This window comes from Mesoplodon bidens (genome assembly GCF_964165515.1).
Source record: "Mesoplodon bidens genome assembly, chromosome: 5".
Classification (NCBI taxonomy): Eukaryota; Metazoa; Chordata; class Mammalia; order Artiodactyla; family Ziphiidae; genus Mesoplodon; species Mesoplodon bidens.
The window spans coordinates 76,608,517-76,634,688 of record NC_138161.1 but is presented as its reverse complement, the minus strand read 5'-3'; the positions used below and the strand labels follow the sequence as shown (position 1 = coordinate 76,634,688).

General features: G+C 34.4%; 1 protein-coding gene across 4 annotated transcripts in view; it reads right to left on the bottom strand.

The window, feature by feature from the left end:
* RSRC1 (arginine and serine rich coiled-coil 1) overlaps nt 1-26,172 on the bottom strand; it is a 457,004-nt gene that overhangs the window by 225,336 nt on the left and 205,496 nt on the right. For all 4 annotated transcript variants that reach the window (XM_081234542.1, XM_081234541.1, XM_081234540.1 and 1 more), the window contains one exon: nt 11,160-11,196. In XM_081234542.1, coding sequence (XP_081090668.1) covers nt 11,160-11,196 — 37 coding nt within the window. The remainder of the gene's footprint in view (nt 1-11,159; nt 11,197-26,172) is intronic.

The following is a 26,172-nucleotide window of genomic DNA, read 5'->3' as shown; positions in this document are numbered from 1 at the left end:
TGAATCCTCTACAGGGCTTAGAGCCAGTTCACTCAGTCCTAACCCAGTGCTTTTCCAGCACTCTGCTACCTTTCCAAACAAAAACAACAACTACTATGGAAAAGTAATTATTTTCCTGGGCAGTAATATTCATATGTGCTCACTTAAAAAACAATATCTATCCAGGTCATGGAGAGAAGTCACTAATGATTTCTACTGTAAACTCAAGCTTTCAGCATCTGGTTTTTACCATTCACTCAGTGGGCACAAAGGACTTTAAAAATAAACTGAATCCCTCTCACCTTTAAAAAAAATAATTGGGATAACTTTCCCAAACAATATTATCAATGCACTTTTCTTTCAATTTCATAACAATTCAATAAAAACGTACTCAATATTTGCAAGGAGGACAAAGCTGAATATTCAGTCAAAAGACAGAGTCAACAAATATAGTATATGATAAATACCAAGATTGAAGATTGTAATAAATGTCACACAGGGTTATGCTAAAATTTCGATTAAAAAAATACTAGTCTCTAATAAACCTGAAACACATATAAGGATGTCACATGTTCCTTTTCTAATCTAATTATCTTTACTTATTTGTTTTTTGCAAATATCAAATAGGATTTTTTAAAATAAAGTAACCCATTCCTTCCTCTATTGATAACTGTAAATTTCATCATAGCCCATTCTTTCATATACTATAATCAAGGTAATCAAAAGTGGAACTAAAACTAAATCTGCACTGACTCCTTAAAATGCAAATTTTATAGTCCTCAAACTTCCCCTATGAATACATTAAATAAAATGGTAATAGTATTAACTTCCAATATTTTGATATTTCTAGCAAAAACCAGATTTATGTGTGTAGATATGTACACTGTGTCCAGCACTGAACAAATAAAAAGCGCAAGTGGTAAAATATCATACATAGTACAAGTCTATTTTATAAAAAAACAAAAAGCTAAGTATAATTATATATGTACATCTGGGAATAGAGCAAGGTACAGTAAGAAGGGTACTAAACTATTAACACTGGATTAGTGGCAGATAGAAAATATACTCATTTTTTTTCTTTATATACCTATCAGTTTTTGACCCATTATAATAAACATGTATTACTTTATAACTTTTAAAAGTATGTAATATTTTTTTAAAGGGGAGAGGATGTGAGCAGACAAAGGACAAAATTTTCTCACAGCTTACTGTGAGTATATTAGAATTGAGATATTGTTTTTAGCAATCTGAAGTTACTTACGTAACTGAAGCTGATAAGATTTTTTTATTTTTCTGTAAAATAAATGATACTTTGTAGAAAGTCTATGCTTCTACAAATTTTCACACACTATTTCAACAGCCTATGAATAGGGAGAAAAATGAAAGAAGTGAAACAGAGAGGTTGTGTGCATTGCTGGAGGTCACACCGTAAAATCATGTTCTCCCAGCTCCTCATGCTGTGCTCTTCCTAAAATAAACAGACTATGTATGTTAAAGTTAAATACAGATGCTATGAATCTGTGACAAATGGTAATGAGTGTGGCCAAAGATACCACCATGGCAAAGGCATTCTCCATCTTAACTCCTAATGCTTTGATGGGAGAAATAAAAAGAAACCCTGTTACCTCTGCTGCTACTTCTCTCTCTGCAGTTACGGACCTTAGATCCTGAGAAAAGCATGAAATAACTACCACGTACCTTGTGGGGTCCTCTGCAATGAAGCAAACCCTATGGTATCCTGAACTAGAATATAAAAAACATCCGAATACAATATTCAGTTACTCTCATCGTTTCGAGAAGGCCTGACTTTCAGACTCTTGAATAATGGGAAGTGGGGGTTATTTAATGCACTTAGAATATTTGGTTTTACTTTATAAAGCTTTAATAAGCACATGTGCATAAAAGTCAGAAAATAAATTTTATCTAGGTTAAACATAAATCTGAGACTATTAGTAGTACCATGAAAATTACATGACATATTGTCTTTTTTTTTTTTTTTTAAAGCTAACTGGCCACCATTTTCTACCAAGACCACCGTGTCTTAAAAAAGCAACAACAACCGACAGATCTTTCTTTGGAAGAGAGGGGAGGGAGAAAGGGTAGAAAAAGGGCCCAAGTTCCTGCTGTTTGATTGACTAGATAATATTTATTAATCATTTACTGCAGAAGCAAATTTTAATAAACTTGTAACTGATCAAAATGTTTCAGAGAAATGGGTCACTGACAAGGTACTGTTTCTGACTGAAATGTGAGCCGGTTCCCAGACTTAGGACTTGTAAACTGCCTAAGAAATCAAGGCAGTAACACGATATTAATATTTAATCCACATTAAAGGTATTTTAATTTGCACACATTCATAGGACACACTTGTTTGCTAAAAGGAAAGAGAGAAAAATTTATAGAATTCATCTTCCAGAAAGAAGAAAAACTTCATGCTGTTTTATCTCACGATCACAGTTTAAGGAAAGTGTCTGTTTTAAAATGCACATTTACCCTAAACCTCAAATATATATCAGCTTAGGTAAAAAAAAAAAAAAAAAAAAATTAAAATGCGGGGAGGAGAGGGATCTATTACATTAAAGTCCCTAAATAGGATATGAGATAATAGTTTTCATCAGTGTTTAATAAATATATACAGTGTACAAGAAACATCAGTGTATTGTGAGATAACTATGTTCTCAAACTCATTTGGACAAATGTCAAAAATATTTTTTGGAACACATTGGTGAAACATTAAAATAAGACAGGTATTTTAAAACGTAACAGACAAAGGATGAGTGACTTTAGAATAGGGTTCATAACCTCTGTTTGAGAATAGGGTTCAAAACCTCTGCATGCATCCTCAAAAGTATAACAATAATACATAAACTGTATTTACGCTTGCATTAAATAAAATCTTTAGTCTGTGAACTGAAATACAGCCGTTTTATTTGCGAGTTCTACACAAAATAGCCTAAAACAGAGAGAAAAGGGCTTTTATTAGAATGTAGTATTATTGATGAGCATGTAATAGCAAGAGCCCGCCTACATTTCTGGCAAGCAGCGACTATATTCTACAAACCACTGATGGGCTAAACAAGCTATTAATGACAGTTGCTTTTCAACATTTAAAATGGTCAGACTGTGTTGCCTGACCACAAGGACAAGTAGGTCATCACTCTCAAATGTTATACAATATAAGAAACATAAATGAGACCTCTGTGGGGAGAAAAAACCCACAGGTATGGCTCCAGAGTTCTTTGGCTATTCAACTATTAATAGAAAGCAAATCCCACTTAAAGTTGTAAATACTTGTAACCCATTTTACTAAAAGATTTATCATCACTTGTTTAACTTTCCACCTCAAGCTGAACAAGGTATTATTAGTCCTAGTGTCCAGCTCCAGCCCTGAAATATACAACTTAATATCCAGAACCCAAATAAAGAAAAAAAAATTAGCCCTTTGCTACTCTCACAGAGTAAGATGATGAAAATGTTCACCCTGTATAAACCTGTGGAGTGTCTGTCTCTCTGGGTTTATGAATGCCCAACTAATCATTCATAGGTTGCAGAATCATACTCAATGAGTATACGGGGGAACATCTAGATTTTTCATCAGATTCAGAGGGCCTTGTTCATCGGACACGTCTTTCAAGTCAATGCCTTTCAATGTACTTTTCTTTCTGGTGAACCAGCGGCATTAGCCTCACTTGGTAGCTTGCTAAATGTAGAATCTCAAGTCCCACTCCAGACCCAGAGTTTAAACAATATCCCCAGGAGGTTCATATGCACATTAAAGATGGTGAAGCACTGACTTAGAACATGTCCCCCCACCCAAACCCACCTCCAGTTATTTGACTTTTCAGAAAAGAGAACAAGGGAAGTTTAGAAATATCATACTGATCAGGATAATTCACTTCATTCCCTGCTAAAGGGCATGGCACAGCAGTCCTTTCAAGCCAGAAACAACCCACAAAACTATTTTGACCTAAAAAAAAGTGACAACTTTTCATATAGCTCAACCTAATATATTCAGATCTCAATCCCTCTCCCAAGAGGAAAGGATAGCAGTATTTTTATAGATTGCTAATAAAACAATCATAGCTATATTATAATCAAATGGCAAGGTTCTATCTCCTGTACACTTTTATAATTGTAACAATAAAAATGCACATTAATGTCACCTACTTGACTGTATTAAAAACACTCTAAAAAGTTAATCTTTTAACCCCCTATTACATAGTTCAATAAGGGTTACTACTCACTATATTATCCAGAATTTAAAAACATAGGATGGTAGAAAAATATGGAGTCAGCTACCTTTGATATACAGAGAACTTAAGAGTCAATTTTCCACACCCTAGGGCATCTTTAATAAAAAAAAGTCAGGAGCAACATCACCATCTAATAACCACCCACCTCCATTCCTTCAACCCTGCTGTGTTAACAGACATACACTGGAGTCACATCAGAAGGTCTTTAATTTGTATATGATTCGTCATCAAATAAAAAATACTATTTCCTTAAGTTCATTATAAAATCTAAGCACAACATTATAAGCAATGTTTCCACTCATTTTCTCTAAGCTTAAATAGATATGGACACTGAACTCTGAGATGTTTTGTATTCAATTCTGCTGACCATTCGGCAGGACCTCTGTAGGAGGACTCCTGAGGATTCAAGGTCTATTCAACATTGATTTCCGACATTTTTCATTATGAATTTCTCATTTGAGGCAAAACTTTTCAAAGACACCCCACCCTGTGCCACCCCTGATAATGGCTGTAAGTTTAATACATAACTGGAAGTACAAACAAAAATCATCCACAGAAAAACAAAGTGCAACACTAAAATGCCAAAATAGTGAACACAGGCCTAGGATTTGGTGTTACCATAGCACCAGCTAGAGGGAAGGGGCTTGAAAAGGAGTGGGACCAGAAGAGGCAGCCTCAGGAAGCTGCTTCTGGGAGAAAATCAGGTAAACAGAATACATGTCAGTGACAAGATAGAAAGTAGTAAGAAACAAACTGCTAAAGAGAAACAAGACATGCCAACCCCTTCATCCCTGCCACTCCCATCATCATCTGCTAGAGAAATTACGCTTCGATGTACTGCAGAAGAAGGCACCCTTAAACTAGGAACCCTGTCTACAAAATGTCTAGGATTTCTAAAACGAAGGAAGAAAGGAAGGAAGGGAGGGAGAGAGGGAGGAAGGGAAGAAAGGAAAAGAAAGAAATCAAATCACCCCCATATAAAGCTACTATAAGAAGTAACTAGAAAATGCAAATTAAAACATTTCAGTAGATGAAAATTCTTCCCCTAAAACCAACTACAAAGCACAAGACTTATTTGGACAAATAACAAAAAGAAAACCTAGAATCAGGCATTCAAAAAATAAAAACAGAAATGGAAGGAAAAATATTTCAGGTATGGAAAATACATTATAAGGTGCACAAAGAAGAATAAATTTGAATGAAAATTTAATAAGAAATACTGAATAAAAGCAGAAAAATGATTTAGAGAATAAAGACAAAGTAAAATAGTAAAAAGAGTCAGAGAGAAAGAGACCGAAATAGAAGATAAGCAAAGAAAGATTATATATTGGAGTCACTAAAGAAGAAAATAAAACAATGGAACGGACTAATATTTAATTCTATAATCCATGAAAATTATTTCTGGAAATGAGAAAACTTAAGTCTACATATGAAATTGCCCAGAAAAATTAGCCAGAAACAATCAACTTTGAGAATTATCCTAGTAAAAGCAAGATCAATGAAAAAATGGTAATGTCTCAAGGCAAAAAAATCTAATTATTCATAAGGGTAAAAAAATAAGGCTGGTACCAGAGACATCAAGAGAAGAATAATATCTCAAGAAAGTCAAGGAAAAAACTGTAAGCAAAGGGTTTTATGTCCAGTCAAGCTGTCATTCAAGTGGCAAGACTCCAGAAAAACAGCTTGGAATGTACACGATCTTGGAGAATAATGTACATAGGAGCCTTTCCTGAGGAATATACTAGTGGATGAGTTTTATACAAACAGGAGATAAATGGGGAAATATCAGCAAACAAACTGATGGCAAATATTTAATATATTTAATTTTAAAGGTGATTCTAAAACAACGTAAGCATGGGTGGAAGAACAGTATGCAAACATTTTATATTCTAACAAAGTAGCAAAAACACACCAAGAAGAAATGGGAGGAAAAGGAAGAAAGGGAAAATAAAACAGGAGCATTGTCTATAATGAAGGTAACAGGTGGGAGTCAAAGGATGTCATCTATAAGGTTAAACAGGAACAAGGGGGATTAAAACCATTATAAAAGGTATAAATACAAAGGTAACCACTAGAACAAAAATGCAAACCTTCCTAAGTTTCATCATCATAATTACAATAGCTCTTCAGAGACAATTCTCCATAACATTCTGTACATCTTATATCAGCCATCAGCCTTTGTTCATAACTATCTTTTCAAAGATGTTTGGTATAGCAAACAGTATACCAAACAGCAAGATAGAGACAGAATCTCCCCCTGGGCCAGAAGGTATGTTTGTTACCTAACTAGGATAATAAAGGTAATATCTTTCTCTTGGGCAAAGTTTGGGCAGATTTTCTAACAGCTTCTTAAAGAACTCCTAAATCTGGAGCCCCTCAGCGATGACACAAACCCACTGGGTATGCAGCATCACCCCATGAGACTTGGGGGTCAAGGGTTACCTATACAACCATTAAGTACGTGCTACTTTTTGTGCTGTTAGTAAGAAAATGCTTTGTCTCTGACGCAGGGAATCTTGTGTCTTCTGTCAGCATCTATGAAAGTGTAGCAGGCATGCAAGTTGGGCTAAAATCTTAATAAAGGAGACACAGCTAAATAGAGAAAGAAACATAGTAAATATAATGATACACACAGTAATTATGGAGTGATTTACAGGATATACTGATAAGTGAAAACAGCAAAATAGAAAAAAGTATACACAATATGCTTTAAAAATAATATTTGTTTATTTTTTGGCTGTGCTGCAAGGCTTGCAGGATCTTAGTTCCCCAACCAGGGTTCAAACCCGGGCCCCTGGGAGTGGAAGCACAGAGTCCTAACCATTGTACCTCCAGGGAATTCCTTACAATATGCTTTTTATTAAGAAACAGGAAATAGGAATACATACACATATGCATATACATATATATACACATAATCTTACAAAAAGCACAGGAAGGATAAACAAGAAGTTAATAAAATATGCTACCTACAAGGAATAGAGAATAGCTAGAAAGGAAGGGAGTGACACTTCTCTGACGATACTACTGTGTATCATATTTTGACTTCTGGAAGCATGTTAACATTATAGATATTCAAACATAATTAAATCTACAAGAATGGGAACAAAGGCACCTAAAATTCAATGCAAATGGAAACAAATGAACACCACTATATTTCAAAGGAATAAACTACACTCAAGGGGAAAAAGAACTACAAATAAATCTTGAAATCTTTTATTTAAGTTTATTTTCAAAATATATAGTTGTACTGGAACTATTTTATGTATATTATATGATTGAGCAAATGGGTAAATGTATTAGTGTTGTTAGGAGTCCAGGTTCTCCCTTTACATAAAGGGAAATACAAATATGAAATGGAGGAGGACAAGGAAGAATTCTGTGGTTTGGATTGAAATTGGAGGTATCAGTATGACTCACACGTTCTTAAAAATATTTATCTACTTACCTACCTACCTCTATTTAACTATCTAATCTAGCACTGAAAGGTTCTAGAAGTAATGAAATCCCAGAGACAATAAGCATATCACATGTCTAGACCTTGATTCCTAAAATACCATTTTCCTCTAAAATGGAATAGGGTAATTTGAAGAAATGGCTGATTCTGGGAGTGGGACAGGGAAGGTATAAGATAAGCCTGAAACATCTTGTTGTATCAGAAAATGAGGACGTGCTTAAAAAAAAAAAAGGGGGGGGTATGTTGAAAGGACCCAGAAACCATCTTTAAAGAAGATTCTCTGGACAAATCTGTGACAATCTGAGTGTCAAAACAAATAAGAAAAGTAACTGATAATAACCTAGTCATGAGTCTTTGCTCAAAATAAGTAAAGAAAATAAGAAAGAAGGATGGGCTTTTCCTTAGAGTGGAATGCTGGCTGCTAAATATAGGGGGCGTGGTAGAGCTGGAAAAATCTCAATTTTGCAATCATCAGGCAAGAATCATCAATGGATGTCAGGGCACCAACCTTCAAAAGTTCTGTCTAGAATTTTAAACAGACATAGACTTTATGGGTAGTACACAAGTTTGTGAGAAGAAAAATAAAATGGTATTGGGGAGTAAACTATAAGAAATTTAAGCTAAGAATGACATGCTGGACAGTTTCCAGGAAAAGTTGGCAAAATAGAAAAGAATGATAGAATAAAGACTGAATCAAGGGCTTGAGAGATTGTGACAAATAAATGAATTGGCCCTTGAAGAGGTTCCAGGGAAACAGAGTCCACCTATCTTATTCTTTTCTCCATACACCCACACTTGTTACAGATAACTATATATACCAAGAAGAGCCCATAAATAGAGTACAAAGACAGTGCAACCATATATGTGTTCTTGTGACAAATATAATGCATGCCATTTTTCTTAACTCATTTAAGCTTATACTGGCTTTCACCCTCTCTTAGAACAATGCTAATTTTCTATGATAATCCAGATAAATTTGAAAAGACAAGAAGGGTACATAAAGAAGAAATTAACTCCAAATGTGTGGGATGTTCTTCTCATTTTAATGTTACACCATATATATATATATATATATATATATATATATATATATATATATATATATATACTTTTTTTTTTTTTTTTTTTTGCGCTATGCGGGCCTCTCACTGCTGTGGCCTCTCCCGTTGCGGAGCACAGGCTCCGGACGCGCAGGCTCAGCGGCCATGGCTCACGGGCCTAGCTGCTCCGTGGCATGTGGGATCTTCCTGGACCCGGGCACGAACCCGTGTCCCATGCATCGGCAGGCGGACTCTCAACCACTGCGCCACCAGGGAAGCCCAACACCATATATTTTTTAAAATCAATCTATTAGAATCTATACTTTAATTGTATTTGGTATGCAGACAATTCAAAGAAAGGGTACGTGTGCTAGAAGACAAGGGTTATAAGTATCTGTTCAGCTGGAAAGTGGAGAGACCAAACCTAAGGAGCCCACAGTTGCTAGACAGACAGGTTTCTTTGTGCTCAACCAATGAATTCTTAAGTTCACTTCCTTCTTAGGCAGTTATAAAGAATATCACTGACTTTACTGAATATTATTAGTGTACAAAGCAATATATATGTGTATATATGTGATAATATGTATTCATGTATTCATATTATTATTAATAGTTCACAGTCAGTGGGTCAATTTTACAATGTCAAGTTACAGAATTTGAATGACAAGTAAAATGCATTAAAATCATCTACTTCCACTACCTGTTGTACTAATCATGGCTCTCTCATCCCTAAAATGCCTTATCTTTGAAATACATTTGATGTATATGACCCAGATAAAATGAAATATAACTCAGAGTCAAAAATGGAAAAGGTTTTTAAACACTTTTAGCTGAAGAATTCTTTGTTCAGATGAAATCTTATTTTAAAAGTTTAAAAGTATACAAAATAACTGAAAGTGGGAACTATTCTAGCTAAAGTGGGCAGTGGAAGTCTGGAGTGACACCTGTTTTAGGGAGACTTCGTGGCAGCCCAAGGCAGTTAGAAAACCACTGCTGCATAGGATTATAAGTAGAGTATAAATGCATGAAATTGTCACTGAATGTAAGTTCATACTAGTGAGTATTAAAAAAATATGGAATTTAAACAAAAAAAAAGAATCTAACTCATCTACTGATGAATATGAACCAAGAAAATATACAGTCTTTTTATTAAATAGTAATTTACAAAAGAAGTATAAAAGAGAGCTCATTTTGGAACTATGTTAGCTGTTCTTCCTTGTTATAAGCTGCCAATTGATACTGGCATAGATATTTTAGATTAATATTTTTATTCTGATGTCCATATGTATGTCTTAAATATCATGTGCCTCTATGAAGTGATAAACAGGGATTCAAGAAATAATTTTTAATAATGAGAATAACAATATTATTTAATTACTTCTACTCTGGACAAATAAATCTACTTCAATTTTTCTAACTGGTTTATTATATTCTGCTTTTAATAATTAATCTGTAATTTTTAGGATGATTTTATCATTTTTAAAAAGTCTAGGTTTCCTCAGTTTCCTTTAGCTATTGAAAGAAAAACCAAAAATCCTTTCTAACTCTAAAACTACTATAAATAAAAATGAAGCTGCCTCTTGCTACTGTTTGCTTTGTGGGAGCAGAACAAAAGCACATTAATAGTTAACAAAGCTACAATATATGAATGAAGTCTTGCATTAAAAAAGTACTTAGATTGTATTTACAAAAGAATTTCTATCATTAATTATTCAATGTTTGGATTTGAACAGAAACCAGAGCATGACTTTATAATGCTCTGTTTAAATGAACTACTTAATGTAATGAACACTCAATGTGGTGAGCTCAATGAATTTTGGACCTGGTATAATACAACAGTTTTTCCAATTTTCTGATCAATTGACAGATTTTAATGTTAAGTCAGTTGGAATTTTACTTGTTTTAAAAATGTTTACTTAAACCAAAAATTTTGCATCTCAATTATTTTATATTCTAAAACTGAATGTAGTTTAAACCAATGCATTATTCATAAAGCAAAGACATCAGGAAAAACAAAGCTGTGCACTTCTTTCAAAGCAGTTAAATTGCTAAAACATACCATATTTATGCATGCAATATTTGATTGTGTTTTTCTTAAAACACAAGCTTGTTTTTGTCAGATCAAGATTTGCCAAAAATTCTACACCAAACACTTTTCTTTATAATTAAAGCAATCATCAATCCAAGGATTGTCATCCATTTTATTTCATCTCTACATCAGAAAAAAATGTAATTTAAAAAAAAATTTAATTCCCTTGAAATGATAAGATAAATGAAAATGTAAGTGCCTTCACGTAATAACAGTAAGCCGACCCTTTGGGAAATGGTTGACTTTCTCAATACAAGGTATTCAAAGCTCATTCAAAAGTGTTCATTTAGAATGCAGATATCAAAGATGATGCAAATGTTCAAGAGAAAATTAGAACTTACCAGATGTTCTAATCCAGCTTTGATGCTTCCAGATTCCCTAAAATAGAAGAATAAAAGTTTAAAATAGTTGTTAAACCCTTGTCTGCTATAATTTATGTTTACCTCAAAAATATTTTACAAACCTTTATAATTTTTTCATATATCTTTCCTAATGTTCACAATAACATTGTTTTTAAGGGCAAAACAATTTCCTTATGGAACAGATAATTTATTTATATCTAATAGTAGTACTACCGCTAAAATTGATATTCGTCTAGTAGAAAAAATGTTTCAGACTTCTCAAAGTCAGTGGAGAACAAAAAAGAAATCAAATGTGTTATTTTACTATTTGCACACTATCTTTATTTTACATTAGCTTTTTCATTAGAGTTTATGTTTTTTCAATGTTTATTATGAAAATGTTCAAACATACAGATTCTATCCACCATCTAGAGTCTACAATTGACATTTTACTACATTTGTTTTATCAAATATCCATCCATCAATAGGTGCATTTTTATATAAAAAATAGCCACAAAAAGAATGTTTGTGAGTACATAGTTAAATAAGTCAATCTTAAATTTTTTCCTACCATTAATTTTATCAACTTAGTGCCCACTACAAACCAGAACCTAGGACTACTGTAATATTTAAAAGCAAAAAAATCACCAATGGAAACACAAACATCAAATATCACAATATATTTTAAGTATTTAATTTCTTGCTTTTCACTTTAAAAAAGATTGCTGATGAAACTAAAAATACAAATAACTGTGCAAGTAGCAAAGATAATTTAAATACACATTTGGTGAAATATGGCAATAGTGAGATATTTTTCCTGATTTTGGTCAATGCTAATTTATTAGTGACAAATGGACTTTGACTTTTCTCACTCCAACAAGCAGTATTTGAATTCCATCATTAACATCACGCCTTATTTGTTTTAACATAAAATTATACTTCTACCACATTGCAGAAAATAATTATGAAACATCCAACAACAGTACTGCATTCATAATGTTTAATCTTTTCCCCATACCTCTTTCTTTCTCTAAAGGGGCCCCAATTTTATTTCTTTTCTCTTTATTTTGTCTCCTTTTTTTTTTTTTTTTGCCAAAAATCTACTTACTTCTGTTTCCTTCGGCTTGCTATACAATCTTTTCAAACTTCCCTATCTTTTCCCATTGGCTCTATTGCTTGAAAACTATACTCATGGCTTCCAACCTTTGCTCTCACTGCCCAGTCTGGCATACTGGGAATAAATTCCACTGTCTACTGATTAGTACTCATCTTTAGCCATTCTCTCTTCTGCTTTCTGCTTCTGGCAATGCTATATATTCAACATTTAAAAATTTAAGGATTTCTGAAACATTCTCTGGATGCAGTCCTAATGAAAAGTGACAGAAATAAATTGTAACAAGGTGTCAGAGAAGGCCAATAGCTACTTAAATAATTATTTTTACCTTTATTATTATAAAATTAATGTATCTGTTGGAGCTGGAAGTCAGATGAATGTTTAAGTTTTCACAAGGAAATTCTCATATAACCATTTGTGCAATTTAAACAAAAACAGTAATACATATAGTGAGACATCTGACAGTGTAATATGTATTTATGTGTATGTATACAGGTTACAATAAAATTAAATCTTCTTCCCATCAGTGACCCCCAGTTCTCAATCACTGATATTAGTTATTTGTTTGTCCTTCCAAAGATAGTCTATGCATGTATATGCATGCTGCTGTGTGTATGTGTGTTTCTCTTCTTCTTCTTCGTCTTTTTAACCCAAACAGAAGCATACTATACACACTGTTTTGTACCTGAACTTGGCAATCTATCTTGGAGCCAAGTATATTTATACTATATTATACACATCTACTTAATTTTTTCCCCATGGCTACATTGTCACATCATGGTTCTTATTAGAAAATAATGCTACAATATAAAAGAACAAAAATGCTCAGATTCAAAGTACAAGTCCATAATTCATTATCTGAAACCACTGGGGTTAGACATGCTTCATTACAGTATTTTGGATTTTAAGAAAGGTAATAAGGTACATATAGCGTATGTCATAAAACACTGACAGCAAGGCTTGAAGAAGCATCTCATCATCATACATATTAATAATTCTGAAAGAAACATATGAATGTCCACACAAAGTGGGATAAACAAAGACTATAAACAGCCTCATCTCAGGGTAGGTTTTGCTATTAACTGACTTCGTCACAAACTTAGGGAAAATTTCCCAGTTTTCTGAGTTATTTGCATTATGGAATCAAGAAGAAATAAGAAAGAAATAAGAAAAAGAAAGAAAGGAAGGAAGGAAGGGAGGGAGGGAGGGAGAGGGAGGAAGTGGGGGAGAACAGGGCAGGGGAGAAAGCGGGAGAGGGAGAATGGGAGGGAGGAAGTAAAGGTTGGCTAGGTTTTTCTTTGTTATGTTTCCAAGTGATTCTTTAAATTAAATAATTCTAGGAAATATGCATTTTGAATGGCATGCCTGAAAAAAAACTAGGCATCATCCTTGACACATGCCCCTTTCCTTTGCTACCAAACGTAAACAAATGTAATCAACCCCAAGGTCTTGGCTATCCAACGTCCTTAATTATCACTTAGATTTAACCACTTCGTTCTATCTTCACAGCTATGTCTTATTTTAGGCCATCATCTTTTCTCTCCCTGATGACTGCAAAGCTTCTTAATGGGTCTCAGTGACCTCTGCCTAGCCCCATGTCAATTCATTCTCCATAATACATTAAGATCTTTGTAAAATGTAAGCTTGATTATGTCAATTCCCTTCTTAAAATCCACAATATACTACTATACTCCAGTTTACTAATTCCCTCTGTTATTTTGCCAAAGCTATTATCACATGGAAAGTGGCAGCAACAGCCATAACAAACTACTAACCTTGCTTTAATCATCACTGAACCACTCACTGTCTCTACCTGAGATGTTCCTTTTGTCCCAGACTCCTCTAATCCTCCTCAACTATCTAAAATATAAAAACATTCTTCAGAGCTCAACCTAAACAAAACCTCCACTGGGAAAACCTCTTTTCCTCATAAATGAGGTACTGAACTCTCCCCATGTGTTCACATCATGAAGTTCTCACACTATTATAAATATGTATTTACTTTCCCATTGACAACCACTAAAATGAAAATTCCTTGAGGACATGAATTACATCTTTCTAATTTTTATATCCCAGCATCTAATAGAGTGCCTGAATCAGAGTATGTATTCAACTAATAAGAGTCTGACATCTAACCATCATTAAGACAAGCTTAGATAGAGAGTCAGTAGCAACCATCCCAGGTCTCTGGGTGGTCCTACCCAGCTCCATACCACTCAAAGAAGGCAACTGCAACAGTGAGTTGCTGTTTGGAAGAATAGATTTGGGAGCTGTGTGTACGTGTGTGGTGGGTGGTAGGTGGTTATTTCGCTTTGTTTTGCTTTGGGTTGTTTTTGATAAAGTAGGAGGACACAATGGAAAAGTGGTTGACTGAGGCCAGAGTAGAACAATTAACCTGGAGGAGCACAAGCCTGAGCCTAGACTTTCACTCCTCTCCTTAGATTAAAATTAATAGCCAAGGCAGCTGAATGTTGCAAGAAAATAAAAGAGAAACCCACAAGGAAAATTTTAAGATCTTTGAGGTGTGTAGGCACAGGAACAGAAAAACAACAAAGAAAGCAACCTCATCCAGAGAAAACAGATCGAGCAAGAATATGATAACATATTCAAAGATAAGGGAAGATTTTTAGAAATTAAATATGAAAGACAGTTATGAAAAAGAATCAATATGAGATAATGAGTATTAGAAATACAATAGTTAGAAACTCAGAGGATGAATTGAAAGCACAATAGCTACAGACCAAGAATAAATTAGTGAGCTGGAACACAGGGTAGAAGAACTCTCCCAGAAGGCACAGAAAAGGTATGAAAGACAGAACAAACAAGAGATAAAATTAAAAACAGGAGTAGAAGTATGAACATCTATATAATAAGAATCCTAGAAGGAATGAAAAGACAAAATAAAAGAGAAGAATTATTTGAAGAAATAATGACAAAAATTTCCTAGATATAGAAATATTCAAATCTTAGATTGAAAGGGTACACACAGCAGTGAACAGGACAGCTAAAGAAAAATCCACAGCAAAGCATAATATAAGGATAATTAAGACTGCAATATTATAGATCAAGAGAAAAGTCTAAAAGTTTCCAGAAAGAAAAAGCATACCCCTCCATAAAGGAAGACTAGCACTGACACGAGACTTCTTAACACTAATGCTAGTCAATGGCATATTAACTTCCAAAAGAAAGTGTTTAAAAAAGAAAAAGAACTGTAAACCTAGAATTTATATTTAGTGAATAGACTGTTATTTACATTAAAGGAAAAATAAAGGAATTTTCAGCATACATAGTCTCAGGAAATTCAAAAGTTCTTAGGAATGTAATGCAATAAAGAAGAGAAATAAAATCAGGAAGAAGCAAGAATATAAAGCAAGTAAAGGCTGGCACAGTACAAAGTAATTATTGTAATCTTAGTAATCAGTGACTAAAAAGAAAACTAAAGAAAGGTCACCTAACAATCTAGAATTAAAATGCCAGAGAAGGGACTTCCCTGGTGGCACAGTGGTTAAGAATCCGCCTGCCAATGCAGGGGACACGGGTTCGAACCCTGGTCAGGGAAGATCCCACGTGCCGCAGAGCAACTAAGCCCGTGTGTTACAACTACTGAGCCTGTGCTCTAGACCCCGTGCGCCACAGGTACTGAAGCCCGTGCACCGCAACGAAGAGTAGGCCCTGCTCACCTCAGCTAGAGAAAGCCCGCATACAGCAACGAAGATCCAATGCAGCCAAAAAAAAAAAAAAAAAAAAGTCAGAGAAGATTCTTAGATTGGGTATGAAAAAAATCTAGCAATGTGCGATTTACAAGAGACATAAAACAAAAAAGGATCCAGAAAGGTTTCCAAAAAAGAGATAGTAAAAGATATAACCAGGCAAACATGAATCCAAAGAAAGTTGGGGTAAAGTGACTTTAATGACAAGATATATTTAAGCCACTTCCCCCTTCATATATATATATTTTGATATGTATATATTTTGCTATAGACATACATAAAAGAAGGCCATTCTCTTCTAGTAAAAGATACAATAAATCAAGAAATTTTCATTTATATCCCGAAGGTTTGCATGTTTGTAAAGCTTAATATGTATCATAGATTGGGACACCAAAGTTTCAACAAGTTCTTCATGAAAATCAGTTTTCTTTATTTAGTCTTACTTTGGGCAGAAAGACAAGGAAGAGTGACCATCTCAAGACAATGCAGATAAAGTATCATGAGTACATAAATACTACATTAGACAGCATGACGTATAATCCTGGTTCTAGAAGCAAAATAGTTGAATGAGCTTGGGTAATAATCCAAATTCTCTGAAGCTCAAATTGTTTACCTATGATGTGAAGATTTTTTAACACTTGTTTTACCTAACACATAGGGTTGCTGTGAAAAAATAAGCAAGATAATGTATATGAAAGTACACTATAAATTGTAATGTGCTAAAGAAATCTGTTATTATGGTAGATATTTAAATACAAAAGTCTTAAGAGTGGTTCCAAAACTCTTAATGAATTTTTTTTAAATAGAGAGGCAAGATTCAAGACATTGACAGAAGGATCTGGCAACAAATGGGATAAAGCCTGTCCTCTTTAGTGGTCTGTCTCTTGGGTTGTCCCTGTCATGACTTCATCAATATTTGTGCAACTCCTTTTGCCCTGTGCTGAAAGCAGACTTAATTCAATTATAGGTCTCAAAACTGATAAAATGGTCCTGAAGTGGAAAATGGGAAGAGATTATTGGCAAATGAATAAAGATTTGTATCGAACTAACACACAGGAGTACAGCAGGTCTTTTTTTAATCATTCCCTGTCTTAAATCTTCTGGGAACCATGAGTTTCCCTTCCCCTCATGCAGCACATCGATTTCTGAATTAGACTGCAATATTAAATAATTAATATACTTGCCATGATTGATGTTTTGCATTAGTTGAATATTAGGTTATCAATCAAAATCCACTTGGTTTAATGTAATAATATTGAAAAAGTGTCACCGGCTGTTCATCCAATTTGTAGTTGAGGCAGCACAGATAGTAATGTTGGCATAACATGAGGCTTTAAAGCAGGAAATTCAGTGGCTCAACATGTATGAGGCAGACATTTTGAAACTAACTGGGAGAAGACTGAGGTTGTCCTAAATAAACCCTGTGGCACCTGTCAGTGTCAATGTTAGTTCTCCTTCCAGTAAGAAGTTGCCATACATCAATCATACCATGGCAGGCAAGAAAAAAAATTAAAATAAAGCTACTGATTTACCTTTGTGGCAAACAGATTTCATCATTTTGCCAAAGGAAGCATGCTCTAAATCTGGAAAGTGTTGCTATTATAAAGCTTATATAATCTTAAGAAATTTCTAAACAAATAGACTAAAAAAGTTGATCCCTTCCTAGTAAGATCAGATCTAAAAAATCTTAAATTTTTTAATATAAGAACAAATTACACCAAAGTGATCATTCAGGTTTTATAATGGTCTAAGGGAATCTGGTCAAGGAGCCACAATTAATAATGATATTTATTTTGAAAAAACAGCATTCCTTTTGATGATGGCATTCTCCTTTCTCTCAATATTTTGTATCAAAATTGTCAAACTACTACCTTAGAAAAATATTTTTAATCACTTGCTTCTCCTAGTAAAAGCAAATTTTTCTCATCATTCCCTATCAAATCAATCTAAAATCTATTACAAATTTACTTATAAAAGTAATATTTTACAACATATTAAATAAACAAAAGACATCCAAAAGGAAAGTAAGTTTTTTGGATGGGAAGTAGAAAAGTAACAAAATAAATATAAACCAAAATTATTTCATAGAGCAAGCCAAAATACAGTGAGTATTTAGTTATAAAATAGAAACTATAATACATGTAACTAAATAAAGTAGCATTAATGTCTCATTTCACTGACCAAGAAATAAAAGATTAAATGTATTTATAACCAGTAATGTATTGATATATGTATTAACCCACATAAAATATGCACATATACAATAATTATGAAAAACAGAGTTTAACTCCTAAGTAATAAAAATTTTTACAGGTTTTTTGGTTATGAACAAAGCATATTATTCACTTTTAAAAGATTAGTATGCTGCAGTTTTCTACAGCTGTATGAGATAAGATCACAGTTAATTTTGTACTCTTTCTCATAAAGCAAAAATCTATGTGAGCTGTTTTTTTTTTATAATGGCAGTCAAAGTTTTTAAAAGCCTGAGTTATAAGTAATAAAAATATATACATCTCCTATCTCAAATTATAATTGATAAATTTTCACATGTGTAAGACCTTTTTCTGTTATGTATCAAATGTTATGAATGAAAACTGTGGTAATACTATAAATCTAAGAAGAACTTGGTTCAAATTCCAACTCTTCTACTTAACTAAATAACTCTGTCAGGATATATACCTTCTCTAATTTGCCATTCTTAAGTTCAAATCAAAGATTAAGAAGATAATCGGCATGCATATAGAAGTCACTCAGTAATTACTCGTTCAATACGACAGACTAAATAATGGACTGTATTCTACTTTCAAAATCAAGAAACATCTTTACAGATGTTAGCTTTTTTTTTTTTTTTGCGGTACGTGGGTCTCTCACTGTCGTGGCCTCTCCCGTTGCGGAGCACAGGCTCCGGACGCGCAGGCTCAGCGGCCATGGCTCTCGGGCCCAGCCGCTCCGCAGCATGTGGCATCTTCCCGGACCGGGGCACGAACCCGTGTCCCCTGCATCGGCAGGTGGACTCTCAACCACTGCGCCACCAGGGAAGCCCAGATGTTAGCTTTTTTAACCACCTTAAAATCTGTTTCAACTATAACACCTATATATGAAAGTCAGTCTACTTTTTAAATAAATACATACAAAGAGCTTGGCCCAATGGCTAGCATCCAATAAAAATACCATGTATATCTTGACATAAGAATATCATCCTTCTGTCCTGACCTCTTTGAAAGGAGGCAGAATTAAAAAGTACACTGAAAAGAAGTATGCAAAAATAATTTCTTAATTCCCTAATTTTTTTACATTTTACCTCCAATAACAAAAACACAGACTATCACCACTAAGTTCCAAACTAGAATTCTTAGTTTCAACTTACTAGGTTTGGTTAGAATTCTCAGCATTTTTCCCCTGACTGGAAAATATCTTGCAAATTAGTAGATCTAAGTGTATATTCTTTGGTTACCACAGTTCAGAATGGTAGTTTTCAGACATTTGCTTTTAACAAGTAGTTATTGATCTGATTATTATTTGCAATAAATTCTGCTCTAGAACTTATAAATCATGTGCACAGACAAGTGTACTATGGTTACTGAATTTTATGTGTACTGTTCTAAGATTCTTTAATTAGTTTTGCAAATGTTAGTGAGCATCCATTACATCAGGACAAGTTTAAACTGAACATATTAAACAACTGAGGACTTACGATACACACTGAGCTTATTCCAATGGGAAGGTGAACACTAAGTTGGTATGTATCATAAGTTATTTACAGTTATTCAGGTAAAGAAGTTCTGCATGTCACAGAAAGGGCCTACATGGGAAAGAAAAGAGATTTCAATATTTTTCAAGTTATGCTCTAGACAACAGTCTCAGATGTAGAAAAACTAAGAGAATTTATCACAAGTATATCTGATCTAACAGAATTGCTGAAGGAAGTGCTTCAGATCAAGGGAAATTATACTAGAAAGAGACCTCGAACATCAAAAATGAAGGAAGAGCAACAGAAATATATTTATTGAGCACCTTCATACCTAGGCTCCATGTTAAATTCTGAGTAGATAATAAAAACAGTAACAACAAAATAAACAAACATCAACAACAAAAAGTACCTTGGATGCTTAAACTGTATTGTCAAACCAAGACTAATGCATGAAATAGTTAACATCCAAGCCAGGCAGTGAAACTGCATGTGAACATGCTACTTATCTGCTATTTCCACATGCAGCACTAAGGTTCATAATCAATGACAATCTTCTTTCCCACTGAGGCCAAATGTAGCTCAAGAATCTTTCCCAACACTGTGCTCTAAGAAGTCACTGCCAGTTGTCTGCAGTTAGCAAGTGAGGTACAACCTATTCATCACCACTCCCTTCAATCCATGTTCTTGACCTAAGTTCAAGAGAAGTTCAGAAGCAGGAGAAATTGCCATATGTGTTAGAATGGTTGGGAAATATTTAAACGAGGAGGGGTAATTTTAGCTGGATCCTGAAGGACTGACTGCATTTGAGCAGAGTTGGTAAGCATAAAAGGAGAGGCAGGAAGAGCAAGCCCAAAGGTCCCAGATGACCTGTTAGAGGTCAAGTCAGGACAGTAGCCTGCCCAGAGTAGATGTATTAAAAGGTGATATTTCTTTTAGTCTTTAATTTTAAATAATTTTTATTAGGTAAGTTTTCTGGACTATCATGTACTGTTGTGCCTGTTGTTTAGTATGGGGGGGGGGAGTGGTGAAGAAAGGAAAACCTAATGGGGCAGTAGAAGCTAAAAGCTATATGCCCTGGCCAAGCAGTGCATCCTGGTGTGGTACTGCATCCACCAGAAGAAGGGACAGCTTTTCCTAGTATGCACAAAGGTGCCATATGGACTAGCAGTCCCACAAATAATAAATGCTTATTATAGAAAAATTCAAAATCACATCTGGTTCTAATGAAGAAGAAAATAAAAATCACCTGAAATCCCACCTGCCAAGATAATACCTCAAAGTATTATAGTTTTTTCCTCCCATCGTATGTGTACACACAAACACACTTTTTTCTTACAAATATGGAATCATTATTGATTTGTTATGTACATAGCTTAGATTTTTTCACTACTTAATTATACATTATAAACAGCTTCTCAGATGTCAATAAATATATTTACATATAATAGTTTTGCTGTTTACATACTATTCTGTTCATAGATGTACAATAGGTTAACATATCTGTTAGTGTTGGACATTTGAGTTGTTTCTGATTTCTTATTCTAAATAAAAGTAGGATGTAAAAAAAGAGTAATTGATCATTAGATTTTAAAATCATTTATGAATTTTATGTTATGTTATGTTTTGACTTCCATTCATCCATCCTTGTTTAAGATGTTACTGAATAGGGCTTCCCTGGTGGCGCAGTGGTTGAGAGCCCGCCTACCGATGCAGGGGACATGGGTTCGTGCCCCGGTCCGGGAAGATCCCACATGCTGTGGAGCGGCTGGGCCCGTGAGCCATGGCCGCTGAGCCTGCACGTCCGGAGGCTGTGCTCCACAACGGGAGAGACCACAACAGTGAGGGGCCCGCATACGGCAAAAAAAAAAAAAAAAAAAAAAAAGAAAAGATGTTACTGAATAGATGATCAAAAAATTAGGAAGTAAACTAACAAAGTGGAGGACACTTAATCCAGGAAATGGGGAAACATCATAGAAGAGTTGTGAAGAGAAACAGTCCCAAGAAGAAGGAGGAAGTCCCAGAGTGACAGCTCTACAGCAGGCCTGGCTGAGCCTGAGATAGGAAATACAAAAAAAAAAAAAAAAGGCATGAGAAATGGTTACATACTCTAGGAAACAAAAACGTACACAAGGAGCCATAGTAGTTGGATCATCAATGAATTATATTTATATAGTTATATTAATGTAAACATGGGTCATAATTCAATAAAAAATAATTATAAGATGGTAGAACAGGTGGGGTGGGGACTGTAAAAGAACTAAAATGTCATCCAGCATTATAGGCTTTTAATAAATAATGCCTGAAATTGACAAATTGATGATATTTAGAACAATGGAGAGATTCTGCCAAGAATTAAACTTGCCTGCCTCTGGGAAGTGGGATAACAGCGGTCAGGGAGACAATAGGGGATTACTGTTTAATTATACCATGTTGTGCTACTGACCTCTTAAACTGTATGTATGTGTTAATTTAATGGAAGTTAAAATAAATCTTTATTCTTTAAAAAAAATAGAGAACCTGGCACATCAGTGGTGCTCAAAAAAATAGAAGCTGTCTATTCTCCTTAAAATTCTGAAATACATCTGAAATGTGTTCATCATTTAGCTTTAGTTCTCCCAAAAAGCAGGGTCTGAGACAAGGACTTTCAGGCAAATGGTTTATTTGGGAGAATGACCCCACCGAGTTCAGAAGAGAAGGACCTGGAAGAATGAAATAGGGAAAGAGGAACAACTAAACCAAGCATGTGTTATTAAGCTGTTATGCTTCTGTGGGCAATTGGAACTCAGTCCTACTGAAGATCCTCTGAAGAACTATGTGTCTCATAATTGTCTGAAATTGCAAGAGAGAAGTATTTATCCCCCAGCTCTGGTCTGCTGTTGGTCAAGTTTGCCCCACAGAATGTTAACTCCCTAGCACTTCAGACTGCCCTCCCATACTACAGCAGGAAGCCCAGGGCAGAAGGCAGGAGATAAGTGATGCAGCTGAGTGAGGCATGGTCAGACCACACCTGCACATAGCTGTTTGCTGAAGCAATGGCCAGAAGCGGAATACAGACTGAAAGGAAGTAACCTGGGGGACAAAAGATGACCAACATGTATGGTTAAATGAATATATATACGCAAATTCCAAGCTACCTCTTATTTACCCTCCACAGTCCCACTTTCCCCTATACTCCCCAAATCTAAAATTACCTTGGGTGGGGAAAGGGGGAGAGGAATACATTTGGAATTTGGGATTAACGGATACACACTACTATATGTAAAATAGATAAACAAGGACCAACTGTATAGCACAGGGAACTATATTCAGTATCTTGTAATAACCTATAATGGAAAATAATCTGAAAAATAATATATGTATATAGAAAATCAACTATACTTCAATAAAAAAACTAGGATGTAAAAATAATTGGGGCTTCCCTGGTGGCGCAGTGGTTGAGAGTCCACCTGCCGATGCAGGGGACGCGGGCTCGTGCCCCGGTCTGGGAAGATCCCACATGCCGCGGAGCAGCTGCACCCGTGAGCCATGGCCGCTGGGCCTGCGCGTCTGGAGCCTGTGCTCTGCAATGGGAGAGGCCACAGCAGTGAGAGGCCCGCGTAATGCAAAAAAAAAAAAAAAAAAAAAAAAAAGAATAATTGATCATTAGATTTAAAAATCATTTATGAATTTTGTGTTATGTTTATTTCACATGGAGGACTGGGGTAAACAATTTTTAAAAGGGGAAATAAACCAGTATATTTCTTCTCCAGTACTTAAGCCTAAATAATTTAAATTTATATAATTATTACATTTGCATAAATATAAATTTGGATTTAAAAATATAGTTATCATTTATAATATTTAAATACAATTAAATATAAATTTCTACTTTCAAGGAAGTTCATTATCATAAAATAATGTTCCTACAGCTTCCTACAAGCAGTACCTACCTATATGTAGCAAAGTAAACAATTCTAAATGGAAGATAATAAATACATATAATTATTCTACTAACGTCTTCAGCTGCTAAAACTGAGAGAAAATGCAACACATGTATAGTTTTCCTAAGAAAAGCAAACTTCCAATAACTCAGAAATTGATTATTCAATTACTAAAGTCTTTTGTTGCTTTTTCTCTTCCCTCTGATGTTCTCCTTTGTAACTACACTGATACCCTAAAAGGAAACAAAAAACTAAGGTATGATTTTAATCTGGTAAGCACCTAACAGTGCTAGGAAATAAAACTACAGTACTAAAATTCTTTCTTTGCTTAGTGAATCAAAATAAACTCCTCAGCCTATAATTCAAGAGTCCCCTCAAATCAAACAATTTGCCATTTCCTAAAGATCTCTTTGCACTTCTCAGCACTTAAATCTTTGATCATATTATCTAAGTAAACTGACCTTCTTAGAGATTCCACCTCTGAGGAAATACTGAACAGTATGTGCCAAGCACTGTAGTAAGTGCTTTACATCGGTTAGCTCATTTAACCCTTATAACTTTATTATAAAGAGATAAAATTATTATCCCTACTTTATAGATGAGATAACTGAGGCTTAGAGAGGTGAAGCAGATCACACAGTATACCGCTCAGCTATTAAAAGGCAGATATGAAGCCAGGCAGCCCAAGTTCACTGCCCAAATTTTAATCAAGAGAGAATTTATTACTGTCTATCTGTAAAAGCAATAACTTTAACAATGAAACAAAATTTTACAGTATTCTCCTACTAGAACTATGATTGGGAAAGAAGCTGCAAAGGGGTAAGGATTTAAGTAAAAAAGAACACTGACCCTTAAAGATAGACTAATATATACCAGGTGCTGAGCCTGGTCATTTACACTTATAATCTCATTGAATTCTCACAATATTCACAAAAAGAAAAATCTGTATAAATGGCTAACAAACATTCAGGGAAATATTATAGTGCACAGATCTGCAAGATAAAACTAAATGCCATTTTTCACCTAGGAAACAAGCAAAGATGAAAACAAATGATAATGTTTGTAGTGCTGGCAAAGGTATGGGGAATCAGGACCCTCATATGCTACCTGTGAGAGCAGAAAATAGTACAAGCTTTCCAGAGGACAAGAGGAAATGTTCCACATTTTCAATAATACACATAAAGCCTTTGACCTGAAGGTTCTACATCTCTGGGCTTAACCCAATGTTAAGAGTCACAAGATACTAATCACTCCATTGCATTTAATATAAGACAAATAACAACAACAAACTTGGAATAAATTAAATGCCTAATAATGGCAAACTATGAAATAAAACATGATAATATCCATACAACAGAAAACCATATACCACTAAAAATTATGATGTAGTTGTATATTTCCATGAAAATGTTCTTATGGCATATTGAGTTTTTAAAAAGAGCCTATTACAGTATGGTATGATGTTATAGTTGTTAAAAGAAAAGTTTTATACATGCATGTGTATAATATGAGTACATATGTGTGTGTATCTATGTGTAACTGAAAGGTTACAAACTAAAATGTTAAGAATATGTAACAATGGATTCTGACTGATTTTTATGTTCATTTTAATACTTTATGTGTTTTCCAAAATTTCTTCCATGAAAACATATTACTGTTCGCCTAATTTTTTTAAAGTATTTTTTAAAAAGAATCCTCACAGCAGCTCTATGGAGTAGTACATTATCCTCATTTTGTAAATAAGAGATCTGCTTAGAGTAGAGTAACTTACTTAAGGCAAGAAAGTAACTTGCTAAGATGACCAAAATTGCTCTATCTGGATCCAAAGCTCATACTTTTTCTTTTTCAATAGAAATGCTGCCTGATGTATTAGATAAAATAAGGCTAGGTCTATACGGAACCCACACATTCCCTGTTCTCTCTACCCCTGAAAAAGATCCATAAATTATCTGTGTACATGCCTGTTATCTTCAGTGTTCACTTTAAAGACTCAGTGTACATTTCTATCCATCTTTTAAACTCTCTACAGTGTTTAATACTAATAGAATCTTTCTAAATTTGATACATGAATATATAAGATACAGATGAATTAAATTTAGAGTTGGAGAATGTGAAACTGGAATAGAGCTAATGGACATACTTATGTCCATAATGCATGAGATAAATGGAAATGGTAAGCCCTTCAATAATTGATCCAGATTGGTCCAAGTTCTGCCACATTCCCTTCCTTCCCACTTTATCTATATTAGTTTTGTTTCCTATGACTTCACACCAAAATTCCTCCAGCACTCTTCTCCCTAACATTAATGTCTTCAAACCCCAAGTTCATGTCTCTGTCTGCTTTACAACCTATAATATCTGGCTAATAATTTACTACTATCCAAAATGTACCACTTCTCAGACCAGTCCATTATCATTTCCATAATTCCTTTTTTGCTCATGCATTCATCTACCTAGAACAGTCTTCCTCTTCCTTGATACATCTTCAAATTCTATACATTTATTGTACTAGAACCAAACTCCCACTTCTAATATTTTCATAATAATTTCTGAACATATAGTCGCTCCTTGCATTCAA